Source organism: Thunnus albacares, chromosome 22 (assembly GCF_914725855.1).
Source record: "Thunnus albacares chromosome 22, fThuAlb1.1, whole genome shotgun sequence".
Classification (NCBI taxonomy): Eukaryota; Metazoa; Chordata; class Actinopteri; order Scombriformes; family Scombridae; genus Thunnus; species Thunnus albacares.
In genome coordinates, this window is record NC_058127.1 from 3,931,568 (window position 1) to 3,955,310 (window position 23,743).

Consider the following 23,743-nt stretch of genomic DNA (forward strand, 5'->3'; position numbering starts at 1 on the left):
GTTTATTGATTAGTTGGTGATTAATTTTGTTGATCAACTAATCGATTAATCATTAGAGCTCTACTAAACTTACTGGCCTTGAGTTTTCTGTAAACCTAGTTTCTACCAAAGACAAAAGAACTAAACTGTCTTATAATTATGAAAAAAATATATCATAATTAAGAAAACGCTATATGCAATGTTAATCTTGTAATTACAAGACACGGAACTTGAAATCATGAAACACTAAACCATAATTACAAGAGACAACATACATTATTTTTCATTGAATGCAACCCACTTTGGTAAGTTTCTGAAGGGGCACTTTTTGATGGTGGTGGTTGTTGTTGCTCAAGTTTTTATTCCACACACATCACTTTCTCGAGAAACTCTGATGGAAATATCACTAAAGATAAATCAAAAGACCGAGACAGAGCTGAACTACAAACATTTATCTATGACAACGCTTATTGGGTACTAATGCTACACATGTAAACAACAGGTACATCCAGGAATGTCGTATCTCAGACAAATGGAGATAAAATTAATTTTCATCATCATCAATAAGAAGTAACAGAACATCTAATTGTTGATAGGAGTCAGCAGTGGAGAGCAAATTGGTAGCCTAGGCAGTCATATTTTTCTTGTTTGCTACTATTAACATCTTTTACTCCCTGTGTTAATGGTAATAAAAAGATTTTTTTTTCTTCATTCATTCTGAAGAAATAATTTGTAAATTGAAGTTACATACTCTTCTGTTTATTTTTGACATTTTTAAAAAAAACTATTTGCCTTGCACCTTAGTTTGAGCAGGATTTTTGTTCACCTTTACTCCCTTTGTGAGGAAAAGAAATAAAATGGAGGACAAAGCTAACAAGGTTGGTATCTTTAGTGTTTTATCTAAGGCCATAAAACTTCAATTCTTCACATATTCTTTGTCATTACTCATTTAATCCAACGCTAGCTACAGTTACAGTAATTTTAATTGCTAGCTAGGTGCCAGTTTAGCAGTCTAGTTGAGCTTTACTTGAGTCCACAAAGTGAAGTGAGAGCATAAAAAGGTTGTTTAAACTTATAACTTTAAGCAAATGATAGTGGGTTTTTTTCAAAATAGTTTGGCTTGGACCATAATGGTGAAAACTGGAAGTATTTGGCATTTGTCTTTAAGCTGTAAAGTTTTATCGACATTGTTTGGCATGACTATAACAGGTGAGAAGGTGATCCATAATTATTGTTTAATTTAGCAAAATCAAACACAGACAGCTGTTTTTAGCTAAACGGGGACATAACTGCAATGTTGCAGAGTGGAGTTAAGGCACGAATATCAAAAGCAGCTCTGAATGGAACTTGGAAGGGTGTATTGAAACATTATCATGGTGTGGTTTTCTGGCTAGCTATAGTCACTTTAGCATGATGAATGTTTTTAAGTAACACCATGGAAAGTCTGAGATGGAAAAAAGTGAGGTGCTGATTTAGTCATTCAAAATAAATAACTCCTATTCTTTTATTTACTGTAATGTTAATGTTCATAATTTTGAAAGCCTGACTCATGACTCTGTTTTCTTAAAATATTTTACTGAAAAAGTAATATTCGTGAGTTACCGTGATGTTTTTGTCATTCCTAATATTTTATCTTTATCTTATTGGGGGTTTTTTCCATATTTTTTCTAGTGGAACTGGGCTTCCATAGCTCTGGGCTACTGGACAGTAGCTGTAGAAAGCTCAATGGTCCACATACAGTAAAATTGGGACAGAAAGAAAATGTACTTTTATCTGTAAAGGATTATTTTTGTGTAATGTGTTATATTCAGTACTTTCAATGTTAATAATAGTTAATAATAGTTGCAGACTTAAATAAAAAAGTTGGCCAGTTACATTACGGAGGAACAGAAACTAAAGCAGCAGTCAGTCACAAATGTCTCACAACTCACACACTATTAGATTTACAGTCATTTTTGTCTTAAAGTTTAAACTAGAGACCTCAGCAGCAACTGATAAAAGTATGAAGTTGGGAGGAAAAAATGAAGGTTTGTACTGGTCTTCAGCGCCAAATCTGGAGCTCATTTGTGCTGGTCTGAAAGAAAACAGAAAGACGCAGAGCATTCATAACAACATGTAGGGCCGCAGTAGTTACCAGCTCTTTTTTTTTAATCTACAAATTATGTCTTGAGCGAATTTTGATTCAAAAATCGTTTTTCTTAAGCTGCAGATATATTAATCAGTACTTTTTATATTATATCCAAAACAGGTGTAGGTGTTGAACATCTTACCTGCAGACCTCATTGTGTGAAAGAGTTGGAGCTGGAGTGAGAAAACAGCATTATCTGAGTTTCATGTAGTGTACATTTTTGATTTAACAGTTGGAGGACTTGGTGACTATTACAAAGGCTCTGTAGCTTGTCAAAAGGAAAATAAGCATGACAGTTGAAAAGGGTCAAAACAAGACATTCTGCCTTCTGATTGGGACAGAGGCAGACTATATTATGGGCTTTAAGTATTTGTTTAATGTTGGTTTACTGTATTTTTGTCAATTAGTTGAGTGTTTTACCTCCTAGTTTCTCTTCTGGCTTCAGCAAACTTGTGTCTCAACAGGAAGGCGGCCACAGCTTCAGCCACCTACACACACACAGCAGAACAATTTATTCATATTATCTGATTAACCTTTATTGATGGCAGTGAGGCAACTGGGCTAAAAAGTTTTGAAAGTGGAAAGGTGGCCGCAAAAAGACTAATTCTCATTGAGAGTGTTTATATGAACATTAGTATCCTGGTTATGATCAGGTTTTTGGAGTATCCTGGTTTCAGAAACCTGAAGTACTTGGGTCTCACCGGCCAACCACATGTTTCAAGACTCTAAGGCTGTGTTTATACCTTCTAATTGTCGATTTGATGAGGAAAACGGGTTAGGGAAACGTTGTTGTGATGTCTTTTTCATGGTCATGTTATTGAATAGCCACAATGCTAAGTTGATGTAGGCATGCTTCACACGTTACATCCACTTGCACTAATCTCTTCCTAACCTGGCACCTTTATCCTACACCAATTGGCCTTGAACAGAGACCCACACAGTTGGGAGATTTAAAATCCAACTTGCACACTTTCCTTCTGGCAACACGTGGATTCAAGACACCACATGGTCTGGCCTTTTGTCTCTGTGGTTCTCTTTGTCGGCCATATTGTCTGCATACTGTGTGCTCAGTCACCAGGTGACTACAGCCATCTTGCCATTGTTTTTCAACACACACATACACCTGAATATAGGTACATTTAGTTAGATTACATATTGTGTGTTTTGTTCTTTTACCTTTTAAATAAATGCTTTTGGATATACATGCTGTCTGTTTAATGCTGTAAAAGAGTGAATTTTGCCAACCTCTTCTCTGCAAAGAACTCCAAAATCCTTCAACCTTAACTAGCTATTGATATAGTGATTTTGTTTGTAGTTAATTATTATATATTAAAGTACCAAATTGATAGCTTAGTAAATTTTGAGACTGAATTTGGCTATCTTTTTCCCTGACCCCAGGGTGGTGCCCTGTTATTAATATTATTAATTATTATATTATAATAATATTATATTATATATAATATTCTTATTCTTAATTCGTATTAAGAATTTCTATTGATTTTAATAATCAATAATTGTCTTTGATTATCATTAATTATTGCTGATAGCCAAATGTGTGGCCAGTGCCCAACAAAATGGTGCCCCGTGTGAGGCAGGGTCAATGGCAACTACTATTTAAGTGTTTACAGTGTTCCCCCATGCAATCTAGTCAAGCTGTCAGAATTGGCTGTTAATTCAAGTGCTCCTTTTTTTATCAAAAAAACAGCATGCCATCGGCCCTGTGACACATAGAGAGCTTGTACCTGGCTGCTACTGCCATGCATTCCAGCCTAAGTTAACTTTTTCCATGACCCCAGGGTGGTGCCCCATTATTATTAATTCTTATTAATAATTTCTATTAATTTTAATAAGTAATAATTATCTTTGATAATCGTTAATTATTGCTGATAGACAAACCTGTAGCCAAAGCCCAACTCTGCTATTATTTTTAATTCCAGTTTGGCAGCTTTATGTAATTATCTGTTTTGTTTCTTTTTATTTTTTTCTGTCTTGTGTGGTTTAATGTCTTATATGATACAAGGCATAAATATATTTTTTTTATGCAGGATGGTGTGTGTGTGGGATTGAGTAAAAATTAACTACAGTGTATGTGTGTTCATGGTGATAAAGGAACATGTCACCCAATGTAACAATGTGGCTTGTTGATGTGTTTTTAATAGTTTTTAGACATTTTTAGGGTAGACATGGTTGGTTTTCAATCTTTTCGTTGGGATTTGTTTACAATAAAGACAAAAACATATCACCAGAATTGCCCTTTAAAAATGTTAGTTTCAGGAAAAATTTGAAGTATTTTTTTATTTAAGACCCACTAATTGCCTACTTTTTTGTTTTAATAATGCTACTTTTACTTTTTTAAAATAACGAATCTGGAAACATGCTCCATCCTGGCTGCTGTTAGAAAAACAGTTCTCAAAAAACATCTCTACAAATTCAGCTTTTCAGCACCTGAAAGGATAATGCAATTGGCAGAGTGACAGTGATAGATGCTATATAATGGTTGTATAGAGATCAGATTCACAGTAATGTGGATAGACTGTGACATAAATGGTTATCTTACTTTGTCTGGTTTGTCTTCTTGCACTGCGTGGCCACAGGGGGGCAGCACCTGCATCATGAATTTACCTGAAGACAGACAGCAAGAAAGATTCGCATTCTGAATGTCTGTTTCTCTCACTCACACTCACACACACACATATGCCATTTTTTGTCCCTCTCTCTCACACACACACTCTTGGGCTGTCAGTTCCAGTGTGGTTGTTGACTGACAGAACCAGCTGTCTCTGGAGAGGAACTGTCGCTTCAAGGTGTGTGTATCTGTGTACATCTGAGAGTTTGTCCCTGGAGATGTCTCTGCAGCAGTGAAGATGTCCTTCATCTTTTCCCCCAGTTAGTGTAGAAACAGTGTGAAAAGAATGTCAAATATTCCCAATATCACAATATTTCTCCACATACTCTACATGTGGCATTTTGATTCTCCAAATTAGGACTACATTTCCCATCACCACTTTTAATTTCAGCTTCTCCCTCCCCCCTCTTTGTAGAAGACCAACACATTGGAGGTGATATTTTTACATCTTCCCAACCACCAACTCTTTGGCTTGGTTTGTTTGGGCAGAACAGTGCCTTTTCATGTCATAAAGGAAATTTCCTTCTAAATCCACCTGTTTGATGTGCATTTTCAATTTGTGCATTGAAAACCTGAGTGGAAACACACAAAATTCAAAAATTTAAAAAAAAACACCAGTTTATATGCTTGGCTGAGGTCAAAGTAGGTATGTCAATAAAAATAAAATGTGACAAAGTGCAATGAAACAGACTTGAATAAGCAAATAAATAATGATGTATATGAAGAATGTGACTTAAACGTCACTTCCACTGAAGAGACGAAAACATCAGATCTGTGGTCAGCAATGAGAGTGTGAGACTGTGACATTCCTAAAATGAATACATAAAACAAACAGAAATGTCATATTTCCATCACGTTTTCCACATGATTTTCCATCATTTGAGCTTTGACTACCGCTCTTTCAATTACATCATCTCACGGTGTCCTTTTCTTTTTCCAGTTTTTGGGAAATTTGGTTGAAATTTACACTAAATTTGCTAATGTTGTCACTGACTCCCTAAAAGAATTTGTCAGATTATGTAACTCCCAGCAACTTTAAGTCTCAAAGTACTCTTGCAGGATAAGATAAAAGATTAATTAATGATATCACTTTTCTGCATTTCCCTGTAAAGATTAGGCAGATTACCATGGTGACATATAAAAAAGCGATAGCTGTTTTTACATGCAAGTCTGTGACAAAACTGCAATGACTGTGTAAAAAGTTAAGGCTGTGTGCACCATCTACAACTTTTTGTACCAAAACTGACAGATTTATATGGCTCTCACCTTGCATCTGGGCAATTGTCAGATCTCTGTCCAGCCGGTCGATGCCTGAAAACACAAGCAGCTTTGGCTATGTATGAAATATTAAAATGCTTTACTTCACTATTAGACAAGTAACAAAATGAATAGTTACATAAAACAGACATTTAGGTAAGGTAATATTTTACAGCAGCTAATATACACATGGTAAAACTTTTTATCCTAAAAGTAATGTATAAATGTCTTTAAATACCTACCGGCCAATAGCAGGAGTTTGGGCAGGTTGCAGGCCAGGAAGAGGTTGGAGGTTCCTCTAAACCAGCCGTCCCAATACTTTTCAGACTTTGACAGGTCTATACGCCACTTGTACACACTCTGACATGGATGCACAGACAGACACAGGGTGGTTGATCAATGATATTTTTACTAATGCAGGACATAGTGTATACATTTTGTCTGTTGGGGTGGAGGGGTAAAAGTTGGTGAATGAATGCAAGTCAATGGAATCGGATATGACATAACCTATTGTTAGACATCTTAAGATGCAAGTAAATGGTGACTTTTCTCAGGTAAGGAATATATTTATATGATTAGAATTTAAGGTTTAACTTGGGTGTTAATGCAAATGAATGGAAGTAAATGCAATGCCCTGTATTATTAAGTTTTATTATATATATTAAGTATTTTTAACATGTTTACATATTTGTGTGTATACTTCTGATTCCATTGACTTGCAATGGAATTAGAAGTCACACAAGTGTTATTAGACATGTCAATATGTACGTCTGTTTTTTCAATTTATGAGAAAAATTACATTTTAAGAGTTGTGGTTACATTCTGGGGTTTGGTAATGAAAGAAAGTCAATTGAAGTACTGTTACATTTGTACATACTGTACATATATGTTTATTTAGAAGAGAGCTGAGGGAATGAATGCAAGTAACTGAACGATTAGAAAGTAAGCTTGGGTGTTGGTGCAAATGAATGGAAGTCAACGCAATGTCCTTGCAAGTATAATTAACATGTTTACATATTTGTGTGTATACAGTTTAAATGATAATGGTTCCACAAAAATAAAAGTCAATGGAATGACAACACATTATCACACATTGATAAAATAAGTGCTTTGGTAATTAATATAATACATCCTTAAAAGCATAAAACAAACGGAAAAGTAAGATGCTTGATATGAATGTAGTCAATGGAATATTACTTTACCATCAGTGTGTCTGTGCAGTTGTTTTCATACCTGGCCTTCACTGAGGCTCACCTCTGAGGCAGCATTTTCTTTGTCACTGACGTAGCTCTGATCATAGAACTCCTCGTTGCGCTCAGTGACTAAATCAGGCGCCGGGCTGGCCTGCTCCAGAGTATCGACCTCCTCTACCTCACATCTAACACACAGTAAGAGGCAGAAGAGAGGCCTTTATCATAGCGAGTCAGAGTCCCTTAGTCATGTCAAGTTCAATCCACTTTTATTTAGCTTTGGTGTCTTTGAATAGCTTTGAATCATTTTATTATGTTGGGATTGGGCTACAACTGTATAATCAAAAACACTACATTAATATGCTCTTACATTTATGCAAATATAGTATTCAAAGACTAACTTCATGATGTTAGATTTGTAAAATAGACAAATTCCAACTGGAAGTCAATAATCTGCATATGTTTTCCTCTAATTTTCTAAGATAGACACCCTAATAGGTAACAATTTCAAGACACAATTTGCCCATGATAGCACTCCAACAATCATCTGTAATCTACTTCCAAACACGGAGATGATGGTGGAAACTGATGGAAATCAATGGTGAAGTTTGCATCTCTAACTGACCAATCAGAGCCAGCCTACCTTTTGATCTGGCCAACCATTGAGACTCTGGCAGATTCCAGGTTCCTGATTTGTCCACTCTTGACACTGAAAGACAAGGAAAAGACTTGTTGGGAGGGATTTCTTGTTCTAAGGTTTTGAATCTAATTTGATACTAGCTGTGTCTAACTGGTTCATATGAATAGCATGAAAATATTCAAATGTCTAAAGGTGTTCTCGCAAAGTGAATTTTAGAAGCAGCTCGATTAGAAACACACAAAGTTCTTGCACTCCAGAAAATCTTGTGGACAGCTGTGTCAGATCATAAACTGTGACTGTGAAAGGACCAAAAAGTCCAGCACAATGTCAACATCACACACTTGTACTCATTTTATTAATAATGTTTCAGCCCCCAGAACTTCATCAGGAAATGTTCATGAACATTTTCATGAAAGTCTTTTAATGTTTTTATTCTGTCTTGCTTCAATTTTGTGCATCACACTTTGTTTTATATGCTGTTTACAGTTTGTTAGTTTGTTTTGTGTTTCTGCATGTCCATATTCTGTGTTGGTTTGAATTTATGTGTTTTTACTTTTTTTGTTTTTTGTGAATATGCAGAAAAGTGTTATGTGTCAGTTGTTTGATGACAGAATAAAACCAAACCAAACCAGTCAAATTTACAGGAATAATAATAAATTCTAATTGCGTTTAGTGTATTCTGACTGAACACACACGTAGTTGTTGTGTAGTTGTTAAAGTTATTAATTGGTATTCAACACATGTTAAAATATTGTATATAAGTCAGGAGCCAATGGTAAAAACTAAGTCATAATCCTTTGAACTTTGTTTTAACTTTGTTGGATTTAGGTGGAGAAGCAGCTGAAGTTAGGAGTACTACTGCCGACTTTGGGCCAGCTCTGCCCTGTGGAATAAGGCTGAATTTTGGTGAAACATGCATGTGAGCTTTCCAGCAAGGTTTGGTTTTGAACTGCAAAGCTCACCTCCACTCTATGGCATGGTCCATGGACTTGAAGGACTTGGGTCTTCCCTTTAGGAAGTTCTGTATACTGTGGAGTGCATCCATCGCACTGCCTGAATGAGAAGAAGATGAGTGAAGAAGATATTTGTAAATTAATATAAATCAAAATAGCCCATTAAAAAAAACAAGAGAAATGTGAGTAAAGAGGTTTACAAACACATTCTTACCTTCCACGACATCTATAGCAACCAGGCCCACAGTGGACGGTAGCAACATGTTGCTGGTTGTGTGCACTGCGATCGCCCCACCGACGCCATGGCCAATCAGGATGATGGGGGGAGCAGTCTGACCGTAGCAAGCTTGAATCACATTGGCTACATCACTGAATGGGGAAGGGACAAACATCGAAGAGAAGCAGATAGGAGCAGTGATAATAGTAAGAGTAGCAGCACTTGTAACATCACCAGTAGTAGTAGCAGCAGTATAGTTTGTACAAGTAACAGTACAAGAGTTGTTTTGGTAACATAACATTTGCAAAGTATTGTTAATTTGAGATGAGATGAATCATTTGTGTTTTTGTGTGTCTTGCTACCTGGACATAGTTTGAGTTGAGAAGTCATCTGATTGGCGGACAAGTGTGGCACCTTAACAGAGGACAAATTCTCACAATAATGCAACTCAAACATTAGAGGCATTACAGCAGCTGGAAATATCAAAGTATAAAAATCAAGGAGTATTTGTGTGTAAATCTGGTACGATACCAATAACCTTTAATACATTGTCTTTTTATGCCAAAAAAGTTTAAAGTCATAATTTTGTCGGACAGGAAATACCTTTAAAACACTATTTAGATCACAAGAGGACAACAGAAACCAGACTTCAAAATGAATGAAGTGGCAGATAAACTTGCATTTGTCACTGATTTTAAAATAAATTACAGATGGGTAATTGAAATTTATTGGAAGTTTTCAGGTACAGGATACATATCCTCCATACAAGACTCTACAACTCAAAACAAACCATACTACAAAACAATACCACAATATACTTATTTAAAATAACAATAATTCCACAAATAATCACAAATCAACTTTATAATTATATAAAATATCCCTTATTGACCAGCCTGCACTACATCCTCTGGAAGCTCATTCCATGCATTTACAACACAAAGTTTTTTCTCTTTTTAGAGAAAGATTTAAGTGGGTATAATTTTAAAGAGTTCCCTCTTAAATCATACCTATAAATATATAATGTTTGGCGCAAAGTCCAATAACATTAACAAAGATCACAAGACTTATCCAAACCGTGCAGTATTTCCATACAAGAAATTTTACCCTAACTATCCTATGTTGTTTTCCACATAGAATAATCCATTTTAGTCCAATTTCAAACACAATTAGTCTTTGATTTCAACAATTCATTATTGCATATTTTCTGAAGTTTTCTGAAACCTTACCGTGACCCCTGAGGTCCATGGCAAGTATCCTGCAGGTCACCCTGCTGGTGATGGCTGTCTGCAACACAGAAAAACACCAAGACATGCTGCCGTTATTCATGATGTAGCTGCCATGAATCAATCAGTCAATCAGTCAGGCATTTGATTAAGTTATCGACTGATACTCACAGTGAAGACAGCCCAGGACAGGGCAGAGTGTCCTCCTCCATGCAGCAGAACCAGCAGAGGTCCCTCATTTCCAGCTTTATAAACCCTGAAAACGTCCCTGCTGGTGGCCAGCCCCACGCTCACGTCCTCCATCTGGTCAAAATACTCTCGCCAAGACACCGGTGAGTAGTCTAGCTTACGGCCAACCTCACTGGTCAACATGGAGACACACAGAAACAAACACTTATTACCTACACAAACTGGATGAACTATGAAACAGCTTCCAAGGTAAGCTTCCAAAGAACCATAGTTTGTTGGACTGCTAGTTAGCTAACCGCTAAAGTGGGGGAAAAAATGGAGCTCTGGTAAATAAATATAAATTAAAAATATGATACTAACTTCCTTCCTCTTAATTGTGGCATTCAGGATTAGGAATGTTATTTGGTTCACTAAATGCTATGGCTAGTCTAACATGGGGACTTAGCAATGCTAACTAGCATACCTATAACTCAGTGTGGCTACGTTTTAGCCTAAGCATGCATTATAATTTTAGCTTCCTCCTGTTTATGTTCAACATTAATGGGAAAAAGCAATTGTTTCTTAGCTAGCTTGTTTAATGCTTAAACTTCCACCACTTCAGAAGAGTGCCACCAAGTTTATCAACTGTTTCCATGTAAACCTGTCATGTCATACCAGGACTTTTTCTGTTTTTTGGACTCTGTTTTTTTGGTCTTTTGAATTCCTTGGTTTTTGTTATCCTTCTGATGCCCTCAGACTTTTTCTGTTTTTAGTTGGACTTTTTGAGGGGCTCTTTCATTTGTCAGTACTGTCAGGGTGGGTGAGTGGAGCAGGTGGACCCAAATGCAGAGACAATCCGATGCAGATATTTTTTAATGAAAAAGAAAAAAAGTCATGGGAACGAACCAGAACGCAGACGACACAGGAACATCGAACAGAAGCAGACAACTTGACAAAGACTGAACTGAACACTGGACTATAAATACACAGGGGGTGATTGCAAATGAAACACAGGTGAGGGAAACAAGACACAGGTGAGACACATGAAATAATCAAACACAGGAAGTTAAGTGACCAGACACAAGGAGGAAATATTACAAAATAAAACAGGAACTAAAGTAAACAAACAGGTGACACAAAAAAACACAGGAGGAACACACAAGGGAACAGAGAAAACTAAAACCAGGAAACAAAAGCAACACAAATGAAAGAGCCCCTCAAAAAGTCCAACTAAAAACAGAAAAAGTCTGAGGGCATCAGAAGGATAACAAAAGGACAAAGAGTCCAAAAAACAGAAAAAGTGAACCAACAACTAGCAGCTCAAAAAGCTGCCATGATCCAGTAGATGATGTTGCTATGTGTTTGGCTAGTAGACCAACAGATTGAATGTTATTTATACATGTATATAGCAAAACTGTATTTATATTGGACTTTTCATTGTTTAGCCAGCAGAAAAACAACAGCTTTAGTTTCGGCTCTTAGCCTTCTTCCACTTCTTCCTACATTAAAACTTTTTGCAGACAAGTTGGACAAACAAGTAGCACAAATTGACTCTATACAAATTCACTCTTGCCTAGGTTTTGCAACTGTGTTTACTATGTTTGGAAGAAGTTGATTCTAATCTGTTGATTAGATTAGATTAGATTAGATTAGGTTAGATTCAACGTTATTTTCATTGCACAAAGTACAAGTACTGAGACAACAAAATGCAGTTAGGTATCTAACCATTTGGCTTTCCTTTGACAAATAAACTCGTCAGGACTTCTGAAAAGTTCTAAATTCACTGAAATAGTCACAAAGTTGGACATATTGTTGACAGCTTGTACTAAAGACTGCTTACACAGCAAATAACATTTTCTAAACAGGAGAAGGGAGATTAAATCCTTGGCTGATTGAATGAAAGTGTTGAATGAGATACTTTCACCAGTAAAATGAACTTGAATATCTTTAATTTTAGTTTACAATACAACAGTTGAGTTGGTATCAATGTTGTGTAATCTAAGACTGAATGTAATGGTTGGTAATATTGTTTCTTAAAACTTTTGGCTTTCAACTTTTATTTTGTGCTATTTGCAAGGAAACATTAGGTCTGATTCTTTTGAAGCCTCAGAGAAAATCTCCCAATTCAGTTTCAAGTTGTGTTTGCGTTTAATCAGTTCAAACCACAAAGATTCAAAAGAAGGCCATTTAGATTAACTGAGTTTTTGTCACTAATCAGCCTAAACATCAGATAAAAAGTGTCTCTGGTGTTTTAGTGAGATGACTTACTGCTCTGTATCAAAGTTCTCCTCCCACATGCTGCGTCTCAGCAGGAAGACGTCCAAACAACAGCTAGTTATCTTCAGTCTGGTGTGTGTGTATATGTGTTGGTATATGTGGGTGCGTCTGGGTGTAAGAGGTAATTAAGCAGGTTTTCCTTAATAAGCACTATACAGCAGAAAGAGCTGTTCCTCCTCCTGTCTACCAAGTCCCACATCCATCGACCAAGTAACCAGGGGAGCTGTCTGACTGCTGGTGTACAACTACAGACACACAAACATACAACAGGACAATACCTCGTCAGCTGTTGTTGTCAGGTAGCATCACTGGTGCAGTGTCCTGTTGGCTGAGACAGGTGAAGCTGGCGTGACAGACGAGAGGAAAGACAGAATTTAGAGTCAAAAATCTTTCTTTCTTAAATTTAATTAAATCCATCGAGGCTTCAGTCACGTCATGAATTTGCTGGCAGTCTCAGCTGGTGACATGTTGGCAAAAGTCTGAGACGTTTCTGGTAGTTAATGTGTAAATCTCTACCTGCTTTGCTAGAATCTGAGAGTTAGCTTAAAACTTGCTGTAGAGTATTTGCAGATCGATCTCAGTCATAATTTAAGCCTCATTCTTTGGCTTTTTCACCAGGTCTTTGATTCCAATGGATGAAGGCATAGCTACAACTATGTATGTATGTAGCAAGAAAAGCAAACAAAGCTGGAACTGATCATTTAAATGGGACATATCATGCACATTTCCAGATCTATATTTCATTCTGGGGCTTAACTTGAATATCTTGCTTGATTTACAGTCCTCTTTTTATCTTCTACTGGCCCTTTATGCAGCCCCTCAGTTCAGTCTCTGTCTGAAACAGGCTGTTTTAGCCCCTGTCTCTTTAAGGCCCCCCTCACAATGAGCCCACTCTGTTCTGATCAGTCAGCTTCAGGAAGCTTCCTCCAGCTCCAGAGGCTATGTTAACAAACTATAGTAGCAGGATTTCACTTCTTTTTCTTGTTCTTTATTCAAAATATAAACTTCTCAAATATATCTGTACATGTTGGAGCCCGAATCCAATCCAAGATATGAGAGAGGACAACATGAACAACACATGGAACAACCTTAGCAACAAAGCCTACGGAACGGACAGTTGTTTGTGGGCATCTACAAACAATCTGATGTCATCACGAGGTGGAAGTAGAGGTAACATTGCAAACGAATTGCTCAGAGCAGGTTGAAGCCCTGATTTTTGTCGTTCAGGGAGCATTTTTACATCTGTTCGCCTCACATTTTGGAACTTTGTCTTTGTTTAACATCCAACATCAGAACAGTATAAAAATGAAAGAAAATCACAAAAAGTGATGTGTGATGATATGTCCCCTTTGAAAATGATTGGCCCTTGGTAAAATGTCTTTATGAGATTTGGTCTGCAGATGGGACTAACTGTGACACTTGGAGATTGACAGTTTCTTTATGGCAGACCTTTTGAACGTTGAACACAGGTGTAACTCATAACATCAATAATGGCTACTTTCACTTTAGGTGTCCCAGTTCCAGGTTTGGTGATTGTGTGTATTGGTTCACTAATATTGCTTTCTGCAACACATAAATCAAAAGGTGCCATCACATTAGAAATATCACTGACTTCTAAAACATTTACAGTACCTTTTTCAGGTTTTTACTCAAAAATGCACCTGAGAAAAACTCAAAGGACGGGTTCACAATTTTTCAAGTCTGTCTTAAAACAACAGTCAGGAACCCAAATAAACATTGAAACATGTTTTTCTTGCTGTAATCATTCCTCCTGTTCATACTGACCATTAGAAGATCCCTTCATAATGCACTTACGGTGTTAGTGGTGGGGGACAAAATCCACAGTCCTTCTGTGCAAAATGTATTTAAAAGTTTATCTAAAGCTAATATGAAGCTTCAGTCATCCAAAAAGTCAGTGCTTTTAAATCCATTAATTTCTTATCAAATATTCAAACACTGCACCACTCTGTGTTCTGTTGTTGTTGTCACAACCAGATGCCAGTGCAGCGGTCACATTGAAATGAATGAGAACACTGTGTTTTTTCACGCAGTGCTAATGGCGGTTTTCAAATTTTACTGTTTTAAAATTTCTCTGTAAATGATTTTGTAAGTATGTTTGGTATAATTCCTATTATCAAACAAGGATGAAAAAGACTAAAGAGGGTTTATAAAAATAATTATTAGGAGGAGAGAACAACAGGACGTTTGACAGGAAGATAGAAGAGGAGGTCTGAAAATAAAAAGGAGGGAGGAAAAGAAGAAAAAGCAGTAAAGACAAGAAGATGGATAAAGAGAAGAACTAGAAAGAGAACAAGAAAGGAAGAGAAAAAAGGTTAAAAAAAGAGGAAGAGAAGACAAACATGGAGGTGAAGGCTTGAGGAAGAGGAGGAGATGAAGAGGGACTCGGAGAAAAAGAAAAAGAAGAAGGCAAGAAGAAATTACAGAACATTGATAGAGAACAAATGAAGAGGAAATCATAAAAAAAGGAGCAAAAAGAGGAGAGAGACAGTATCTCCATCTGCCCTCTCTCTTTCCCTTTCTCTCATCCTTTTATTTATTCATAAATCCATCCTCTGGTTGAGCTCTGAGGAGGGAAAAGCGACGGAGCAGCTGAATCTTTCCTGGCAGGCAGTCGTCAGACAGCAGGATGGGATTTCCACCGTCGACAACGCCTCTGTCGACCGATGCTGTCTGTGGACCCTGAATAGGTACGTAGAGACAGAGAGGGGGATGAATGAAATGTAATGAGTTTAAGATTGCCACAGTATAATACCCAGTAGTGAGATCACAGTGATTTAATGCTGACTTGTGGTATTTAAATCTTTCTATTTATATTGTGATTTATGAGTCTTTACATTATGATGAGCTCGTTATTTTTAATGGTGTTTCTATTGAGGTATCACTGTAATATTCCTTTAACATTCCTATCATGAGTTTTTAAATAATATACTGTCCTTTTTCCTACAGGATTTTTATTATTACATGAATCATTAATTAATTCTGTAATCAATCGATCAATTTAAAGACTTGCAGTTTGTCATGCTTAATGGTATTTAATCTTTTATTACTTTACTTTATTAAAACATTACCATGATGCTCCTGTGATAGTGATTTAATATGTTTATGGTGCTTAAAAGGCTTATTGCTGATTGATGATATATGAAGGAATGAATGAATTAGAGCTGCAATCATTAGTCAATTAATCAATTTGTTAGTCAACAGAAAATTATTAGGCATCTATTTTGATAATGTAATGACTGTGTTAGTCTTTAAAGCAAAAAATACTAACATTTGCTGGTTGCAGCCTCTCATAAGTGGAATTTGAGGCTTAATTAATTTAGAAGTCATCGCCATGACTTCTAAGAAATTATAATGGTCATTTTTCACTATTTTCTGACATATCATAGACAAAACAATCAAGAAAACAATCAGCAGATTAATCAATAATGAAGATAACTGTTAGCTGCAGCCCTAAATTCAGTTTTATTTTCGTGGCACACCATTAAAATTACATTCCTCTCATCCCACATGGGATTACATGACGCATAATGATACGACATATAAATGAAAACTTCTAGCGACTGACAATCCAAAGAAAAAAGAAATCTAAATCATATCTGCAAACTACATACTGTGTTTAGTAAAGGAGGAATGTTTTACACAGAAAAAACCCACATATACACATACATGTAAAAGATACCTATACAAAACATTTTTTGCTAATGACCAGGCATTATCCAAATACTCACATGGACCAAAAGTGTTTTCATAATTTCAGCTTCTTCCATAAGAAAGTAACCTTTCTTAGTTTTACTTATTAACTCTGGAGTTACAATATAAAGGACAATATAAAGCAAAATGCATTTCCTTTTCTACTTCATTTTACTCACATAACTGAAAAAGCCAATCCTGTTCAAATATCATATCATATCATATCATATCATATCATATATGTATATAATCATACATTGTTTCCAAATGTAATGGTAACATATCACATCTCAGACACAGAGAATATAAAAGTGTAGCATCCTCATAAAACAAAGTTTTGGGGATCTTCATAAATTGATGAGCACATAGAGTCAATTCGGGTTTATTTATGTTGCCCAAAATCTTAAATTTGTCTTACATGACTTTACGATCTATGCAGTGCACAGTATCTTCCACCCTTAGACTCTTGATTCAGACAAGGAAACACTTTAACAATTTACAAATCTAGTCATGAATACCGATGTGTCAGGCACAGCAGGGGAAGGCAAACAATAGTGAAATCTGATCCTGAGAGGCTTCATCTGTTTCATAGAAAATAGCTGTCGGAAAGAAGTTGATATTTATAGTAGCAGCTAGGAAAATATATTCAAAATTTCAACATTTTCTTTTCTGTCATGATTTCATCTATAATGACACAAGATGGCATCACAGATTACAATATCTTAACTATTGGTACTGAAAATAGGTATTTTTTATGATATGAATAATATCAAGTACATACTATAATTTCATTTGAATAAAATCAATTCATTATTTTCGTCTGGTTTGATCAGTTGTATATAGTTTAGGAATTATATTTATTTTGCATTGATCATTTGTTTCTCTCTCCAATCAGGTGCGACCCTTGATTGCCAAAGTCTACAGGCAAATTTCTGTTCCCTGATTTCCACTGGCCAGACAGTTACCATCACCATGGAAACATCCCCAAATCTTTCTAAACGCAAGAAGGATGTCGTCCAATCAGAATGCCAGATCCCAGGAGAGGAAGGGCTTGAAGAAGCCCTCAGCAACATAGATCCTAATGCCAACAGGGGGGCAGAGCCTAACTTCAACCTCAACCTCAATCTGACTTCACCGAGCAACCCCCGCTTGAAGCTGCATGGTGGGAACAAAAAAGACAGTGGGAGTAAATTAGGTGGGAAACCTGGGGTGAAAGGAACAGTTACTATGGAAACTGACAAGTCAGCAAGCACCCTAAAAACCACTGTGATGTCACCAGGGGAGAGAGATGATCCTTCACGGCAAAAAAGCAAAATTCCAGCGTTGTCTCGCTCACTAACAGCCGAGGCGTCAGTGAACAGCAGAGGCGAACAAAGGCTGAAATCCCCAAACCCAACACTCATCATGACAAGTCCAAAACCACTCCGGGTAGAGCAGACAACAATCACTAGCAACCCCAGAATGACCGAAAGAGTCAAAACACAAATACTGAGATCAGAATCTACAAACATCTTGAACCCCAAACCACATACTGCAGTGATGACTGAACCAACAACAAAAACTACAAGCAAAATAACAGTAAGCCTAAAAATGCAAACAAACAGGAAAGAAGATGTGACCCAGTCACCTCAAACGCTACACCCTCCTGTAAGCCCGACTGTCCACAGTCAGAGAGGAGATTTACACGTCATCAGTCCAAAACTGGCCAATCGAACCCCAACAATTAATCCCAAAGCACCCAAATCAGAACCAGCAAGCACAACAACAAAGTTAAACGAGCAGACCAGACATGACTCAAGGACTCACAGTTCCGAGATGTCCTCTGTGGGTCCAAAATCGCAAAATCAGAGGGCTGAATCAGCACTGCTCAGTACCAAAACCACCCAACCGAGTTCCCTGAGTCCTAATCCATCCACGCAGAGAAAAGCTAGAACCAGTAACATGTCAGGGTCCAAGGAGAACTTTGAGAGTAAAGATTTAAGCACTAGTTCAGGATCCAAATCCAGTTCAAATTCTAAAGCCAAGACAATGTCCACGGACAGTCTGGATGCTAAAACTGGCTCCAGGATGGACTCTAGAGATAGCCTTGATTCTAAGATGGGTATGGGTTCTAAATCTGGCATGGGGTCAAAGGATGATCTAGATCCTAAAAATCTTAAAAGCAGTCCAAGTTGTAAACCTGGATCTGAGTTTAATCTGAGCTCTAAATCTGATCATTCCAGCTCTAAACCTGGTCCGACCCGGTCCACTTCTAAACCTTCTCTGGTAGCCTCTGGCTCTAAGATCAACCCTGTTGCATCCATTTCTCCATTGTCCTCTAGAACTGGTCTATCAGGGTCCAAAGACGACCACCTCAAGAATGCAGACACCAGTGCTAAGCCCAGCCCAGATCCTAAAGCCAGTTCAAATTCTTCTAAGCCTGGACCAGTTCGGTCTAGTTCAAAGTCAGCTCTGGCAGATTTGTCTTCCTCCTTGACACTCTCTCCAAGACCTGGTTCGGCAAGTAGGAGTCCTGGATCTGGTCCTGATAAAGGTCTCAGCTGTGGACCAAACAAGGAGGTCCAGAAGAGTCCTGGTTTTGCTCCAGGTAATCTACCGTCATGCAGTTTAATCAAAGGTTGCATTGACCCAGAACTGAGATCACCTGGTTCTCAGTTATTTAAAGAGCTGGAACTGTATAAAAAAGAAAAGAAAAAAGAAAGATTATCTCTGGGATAGAAATTATATGGCTCATCAATTGTGTGGTAGCAATGTTTGTTTGGATCAAAGAATGGAGTGTTTTTGTTACAATTTTTAATAATCATGCATTATGAACAGGTGGAGGGGTGGAGTGGAAAGATGTGTGTTCAGGGGGCAGAAAGGGTCTAATTAAAAACGCTATTTAGTTGCATCATGGGAAATGTGGATCCAGTGCTTTTGGGGCTTGACTAATGATAATAGTGACTGAAAGTCATGATATCTCGGCCTCTACTGCTTCCATTTGAGACATTCTTTTTATAATCTCTCTTGGACGTCTCCTAGCTTTTCTTAATTGCTGAATTATAGCCTTTAATAAAAGACCCTTGATCATTTACATTTATGGCCTGAGTCATTACCACAAGCACTCGTTAATGTTTTCTGGTTCTTATCTTTAAGTTGACAAAAAAAGTTATTTTGAATGAGTTGAATGTCATCATCAAGCCCTGATCCTGATTTGAGAGAGTAAAGTAAAGACGCTACTAAGTACTGGAATAACAGTTAGTAAACAGACTTAGGAGTGTCATTTGTTTTCCCAAATTTAAAGACAAGTGTTATTAAGAAAATTGCAAAGAATAAAATAAAATGTAGAATAAGATGAATAAATTATGCTCTGTTTTTGCCAGTGAGTCAGTTTTCCAACAGTTGTTTCTTCTTCCAGGCTCCAGTGTGACTTCAAGCCCCCTGGGTCCTTTGGCCACCTCCAGCCCCAAAACCAGAACTACTGTTGCCTTGACAACAAGGGGAGGATCCACACCAGAGCCTGCAGCGGTGGGATCTGTCGGTGTGGAAATCAGCAGCACACCTCATAATACCAGCCTGACTCGGGGTCTCACCTTTGACTCCATCACCAAGACATCAGTGAAAACAGGCGTTGCTGTCAAGGAAGAACATTTGAAACTGCCTGCGACCAAAGTGGCAGCTGCAGGAGGACTGGCGATATCCCAGGGGGCTGTGCAAGGGGTCGATGTGACTGACAACCAAGGGTGGTCGCCAGGAGATACGAGCGTACTGTGCACCCTGCTGAGCAAACCAGGTCACCTGGGAGACCCAAATGCCATCACTGCTAGTAGCAACATCCCATCATCAAGGGCAATGGGTGCAGAGAGTAAGAAAGAAGAGAAGATAAAGCAGGAGAGTAGTAAACAGAAAGATGGTCTGGGGAGTTCTCTCTCTCCCTCCTCTCCTCTTCCTCCCCCTTCCACTCATCCAGCAAGCTCCAAGAGTAACAGGGAGGCAGCGACCATGACCGAACCCACTCAGAAGCTCCATCTGCAGGAAGTGGAGCAGAGGGAGGTGGGCGTCCAGGTGGAGGTGGAGTCGGTCGAACGTTCTGCCTCCACCAGCCCCACCCTGCACAGGGGAGCTCCCACCTCCTCTCTGATTGGCTCTTCGAGCTGTCAGTCAGATAGTTTGACCTCGCCAATGGTCCCGTCATTGTTCGTCGTCCCTGCCGACCAACCGCCCCTCCAGCATGTCTGCAAGATTGACATTGAGATGTACAGCCAATCAGTGCTTCCCTCTGTTGTGACAGACAAGGCTAAATCCCTCCCTGCCTGTCTGCGTACGTACAGCTTTGAGCAGAGCCCCACACTTGCATCAGAGCTACATCTTGGACAAAAACAAGACAGAGACGCAAGCGCTGACAGCATCTGGGAGGATGAAGAGGAGGAGGAGGAGAAAGCAAGGGAGCAAAACAAGGAGGAAGAGGACAAAGAGGAAAGGGACGACATGGTGAAGCCACAAGAGGTGGCGTGGGACGAGCAGGGGATGACATGGGAGGTGTACGGTGCCTCGGTGGATCTGGAGTCCCTGGGTACAGCGATCCAGTCCCACCTTGAGTCAAAGATTCGGGAGCAGAAGAAACACATCAGGACTCTGAGGATGTCCATCTGCTCTGACAGCAGCCTGAGGGGGTGCAAGGTGAAGAACAAGAGGAAGAGGAGAGCAGGGATTTTGGGATGTTGCAGGAAGGCGTCCGCTGTGGCAGACTGAGACTGGTCCAGAAACCCTGCTCACACCTGTAAAGCACAAATGTTCATCAAGGAGGTGTCTACACTGTTTGCAGATAGAGCACAATCCAACAAGTCCTCCAAATTAAACAACCAAAACATGGTTTGACCATGTCACTCCAGAACGACACATAGAAGCGTTTCCTAATCTGGCGCCCCTATCGGCAGTAATCAGCAGGACAACATCATTTGTCTGTGCTTTCCAAAACCGTTACACATGACTGTTAAAAAATAACAATGATTCATGATTTGACAACACTGTGGTTAAAGTCTGGTTAGGTTTAGGGAAAGATCATGGTTTGGGTTAAAATGATCACTTTGTTAATCTTAGAGAAACATGTGGTGTGGGTTAAAGTTACCACTTCCTTAAACTTAAGCCACCTTTGTTTACATGGCTACAATAATAACCACGGGGTTAAGGTTAGGGTTATCTTGAATTATAAACCTAAGTTCATGTTCATTATCTTGAACATGAACTGCAGCTTTTTTCTTTTTTACACATTTCTCACGAGTTACTATTGTGCAAATGAAAAATGCAAGTTACATTGCCAACTAAACTGCAGATTTGTACTTAGACAATCTGTTGCAGTTATTACTGCTTATTTTTTCCTTGCAAAGTCATCATATATGTGATTATATTGTATATTTTATTTTGACACACACTTTATTCAGAGGCAATACTGCTGCAGCCTGTACAGCTATAAGTACTATTTTTGTCAAAAGCTATATAAATACTATTACAGTACCACTCATGTCACTTTCACTATTATTACTTTTACACCTGTACTTCTACTACTACTACTACTGCTGCCAGTGTTACTGTTGCTGCTAATTCTAGTTATATACTGAGGTTACTGGAACTGCTTTCACTGCTGCAACTGCTGTTCACATAACATCTACTAAAGTTTTTATTGCTTATAAAACTCCTTCAATTGTGTCGGGCTCAGCAAAGCAACTTCATGTATGTGCTAAATTTTATGCAGTTTTACATACTAAATTGTCATATAAATACAGGGTAAAAAAAGAGACATATAACAATTTGATTGATGGATTAGTTGATAGACAGAAAATTAATCTTCAACTATTTTGATAATCAAAATGGTAATTTTTTAAAGAAGAAAAATCTAATATATCTGTTTTCAGCTTCTCCAATGTGATAATTTACTGTTTTTGTTTATTTTATATAATTATAAACTAAATATCTTTCAGTTTTGGGCCGTTAGTCAGTTAAAATATTTAAGATGTCATGGACATTTTTCACAATTTTTGGGTGTCTAAACATTAAAAATGAATCAGTAAATAGAGATAATAATCATAAAATGAATCAACAAAGAAAATAATCATTTGCTGCAACCGTAATAACAATAAGATGAATCCGTCCGTATCCTTTATTTTACCCTGTGGTGGTTCAGCAGTGTGAGAGTCAGTAATACTTCAGTTTGTGTGCATTTCTTCCAGTTGGGGTATGGGGGTGGGTGGCAGCTGTGTTTCAGTTTCAGGTTCAGTTTTAAACAGTGGTGGTTGTTGAAGTGGAGCAGAGAGGACAGCAGCTCTTTACTCATTGGTAGTAAATATTTCATCCACTTCCTTTTTTGTATGAAATGCGGCACAAAGCACTCAAGCACTTGGGGAACTCAGAAAGTCAGGATGTGTGCTTGTGAGAGAGAATTGAATTGTATTCTGCAATAAGCATGTCACCTTACTTTTTCTATCCATTTTCCTTTCTTTTCCTTCTCTTTTTGCTTCCTCTCCTTCCCAGTGTCTACACTTCAGTCATATTAATTAATAGCAAGAGTCTGATAGGGGGCGACACACACAAACACAGTATTTCTGTTTAAATTTATTATTTTGCTTTACTCTGTAACATTGTATAAAACACCAAATGATGTTTATGAATCAATATCAGATTGAATTTCACATCATCTTTAAATACTTGTCTCTGTCTCTCTCATGTTGTTATTTTTAAGTAGGACATGTGGGAATGCATGTCCTACTTAGAAACTGAGTACACAATAACTTTTAGTTCACCTCTCTCTGTGTTTTGTTTTCTCCTCTATTCCTTCCTTCTCCCTCTCTTCTTTTTTCCTCCATATGCACACATTCTCTTACCTTCTTCATCTCATTTTCCTTCTCTTGTCTCTCCATCTGTGACCTCTCTATCCATCTCACCCGTCTTTCATAACTCCTTCGCTCCTCCTCCTCCTGTAGTGCCGTCATGTTGCTGATGGAGCACCGGATTGCTTCTCTGAATTATTCAGAAACATTAAAGCCACGCTCATGTTAACAACAGAATCTCTCTGCCATGTTTTATTCAGTCTGTTCTTAAGATACACTGAGGACATACACAGTTGATTAACTGTGTGTATATGTCTATTTATGTCTAATTGTAGGAGTGGAAATAACATTGAGATGTATAAATCAGAAACATGCATAGAGGAACGTGTATATTTATAAATCTGACGCACATATACTGACTTAAAGTCTTGAATCCTCTCATGTCCACTGTTCTGAGAGCAAGTTGAATTAGATTGACAGCAACCAACACCAATCAGAGAGCAGGAACAGGTGACTGGGTCTGGACGTGGAGGGTTGCCATGGTTTCTTGACAACATCATCACTGTTC

General features: G+C 37.9%; 2 protein-coding genes across 2 annotated transcripts; one reads left to right on the forward strand and one right to left on the reverse strand.

The window, feature by feature from the left end:
* Nucleotides 1-1,771: 1,771 nt before the first annotated feature.
* On the reverse strand, nt 1,772-11,362 carry LOC122974172 (protein phosphatase methylesterase 1-like). The gene is made up of 14 exons (XM_044342133.1): nt 11,291-11,362; nt 10,388-10,577; nt 10,220-10,277; nt 9,353-9,404; nt 8,988-9,142; nt 8,783-8,873; nt 7,824-7,889; nt 7,224-7,368; nt 6,233-6,350; nt 6,000-6,044; nt 4,665-4,729; nt 2,528-2,595; nt 2,250-2,280; nt 1,772-2,053 (listed from the first exon to the last, which is right to left on the reverse strand). The coding sequence occupies exons 2-13, from the start codon at nt 10,517-10,519 to the stop codon at nt 2,259-2,261; spliced, it is 1,017 nt and encodes a 338-aa protein (XP_044198068.1). The 5' UTR covers nt 10,520-10,577; nt 11,291-11,362; the 3' UTR covers nt 1,772-2,053; nt 2,250-2,258.
* A 3,929-nt stretch (nt 11,363-15,291) lies between these two features.
* LOC122974079 (G protein-regulated inducer of neurite outgrowth 3-like) lies at nt 15,292-21,355 on the forward strand. The gene is made up of 3 exons (XM_044341953.1): nt 15,292-15,369; nt 17,268-18,959; nt 19,770-21,355. The coding sequence occupies exons 2-3, from the start codon at nt 17,345-17,347 to the stop codon at nt 21,101-21,103; spliced, it is 2,949 nt and encodes a 982-aa protein (XP_044197888.1). The 5' UTR covers nt 15,292-15,369; nt 17,268-17,344; the 3' UTR covers nt 21,104-21,355.
* Nucleotides 21,356-23,743: the final 2,388 nt, after the last annotated feature.

What these genes read in the sequence shown, in the direction of transcription:
- LOC122974172 (XM_044342133.1), bottom strand. Translation starts at nt 10,519, where the DNA reads ATGGAGGACGTGAGCGTGGGGCTGGCCACCAGCAGGGACGTTTTCAGG. An exon ending in TCAACTCAAACTATGTCCAG is followed by an intron (nt 9,143 to 9,352) that starts GTAGCAAGACAC and finishes TTCCCCATTCAG; the next exon opens with TGATGTAGCCAATGTGATTC. An exon ending in CAAACTCCTGCTATTGGCCG is followed by an intron (nt 6,045 to 6,232) that starts GTAGGTATTTAA and finishes TTGTGTTTTCAG; the next exon opens with GCATCGACCGGCTGGACAGA.
- LOC122974079 (XM_044341953.1), top strand. Translation starts at nt 17,345, where the DNA reads ATGGAAACATCCCCAAATCTTTCTAAACGCAAGAAGGATGTCGTCCAA. An exon ending in GAGTCCTGGTTTTGCTCCAG is followed by an intron (nt 18,960 to 19,769) that starts GTAATCTACCGT and finishes TTCTTCTTCCAG; the next exon opens with GCTCCAGTGTGACTTCAAGC.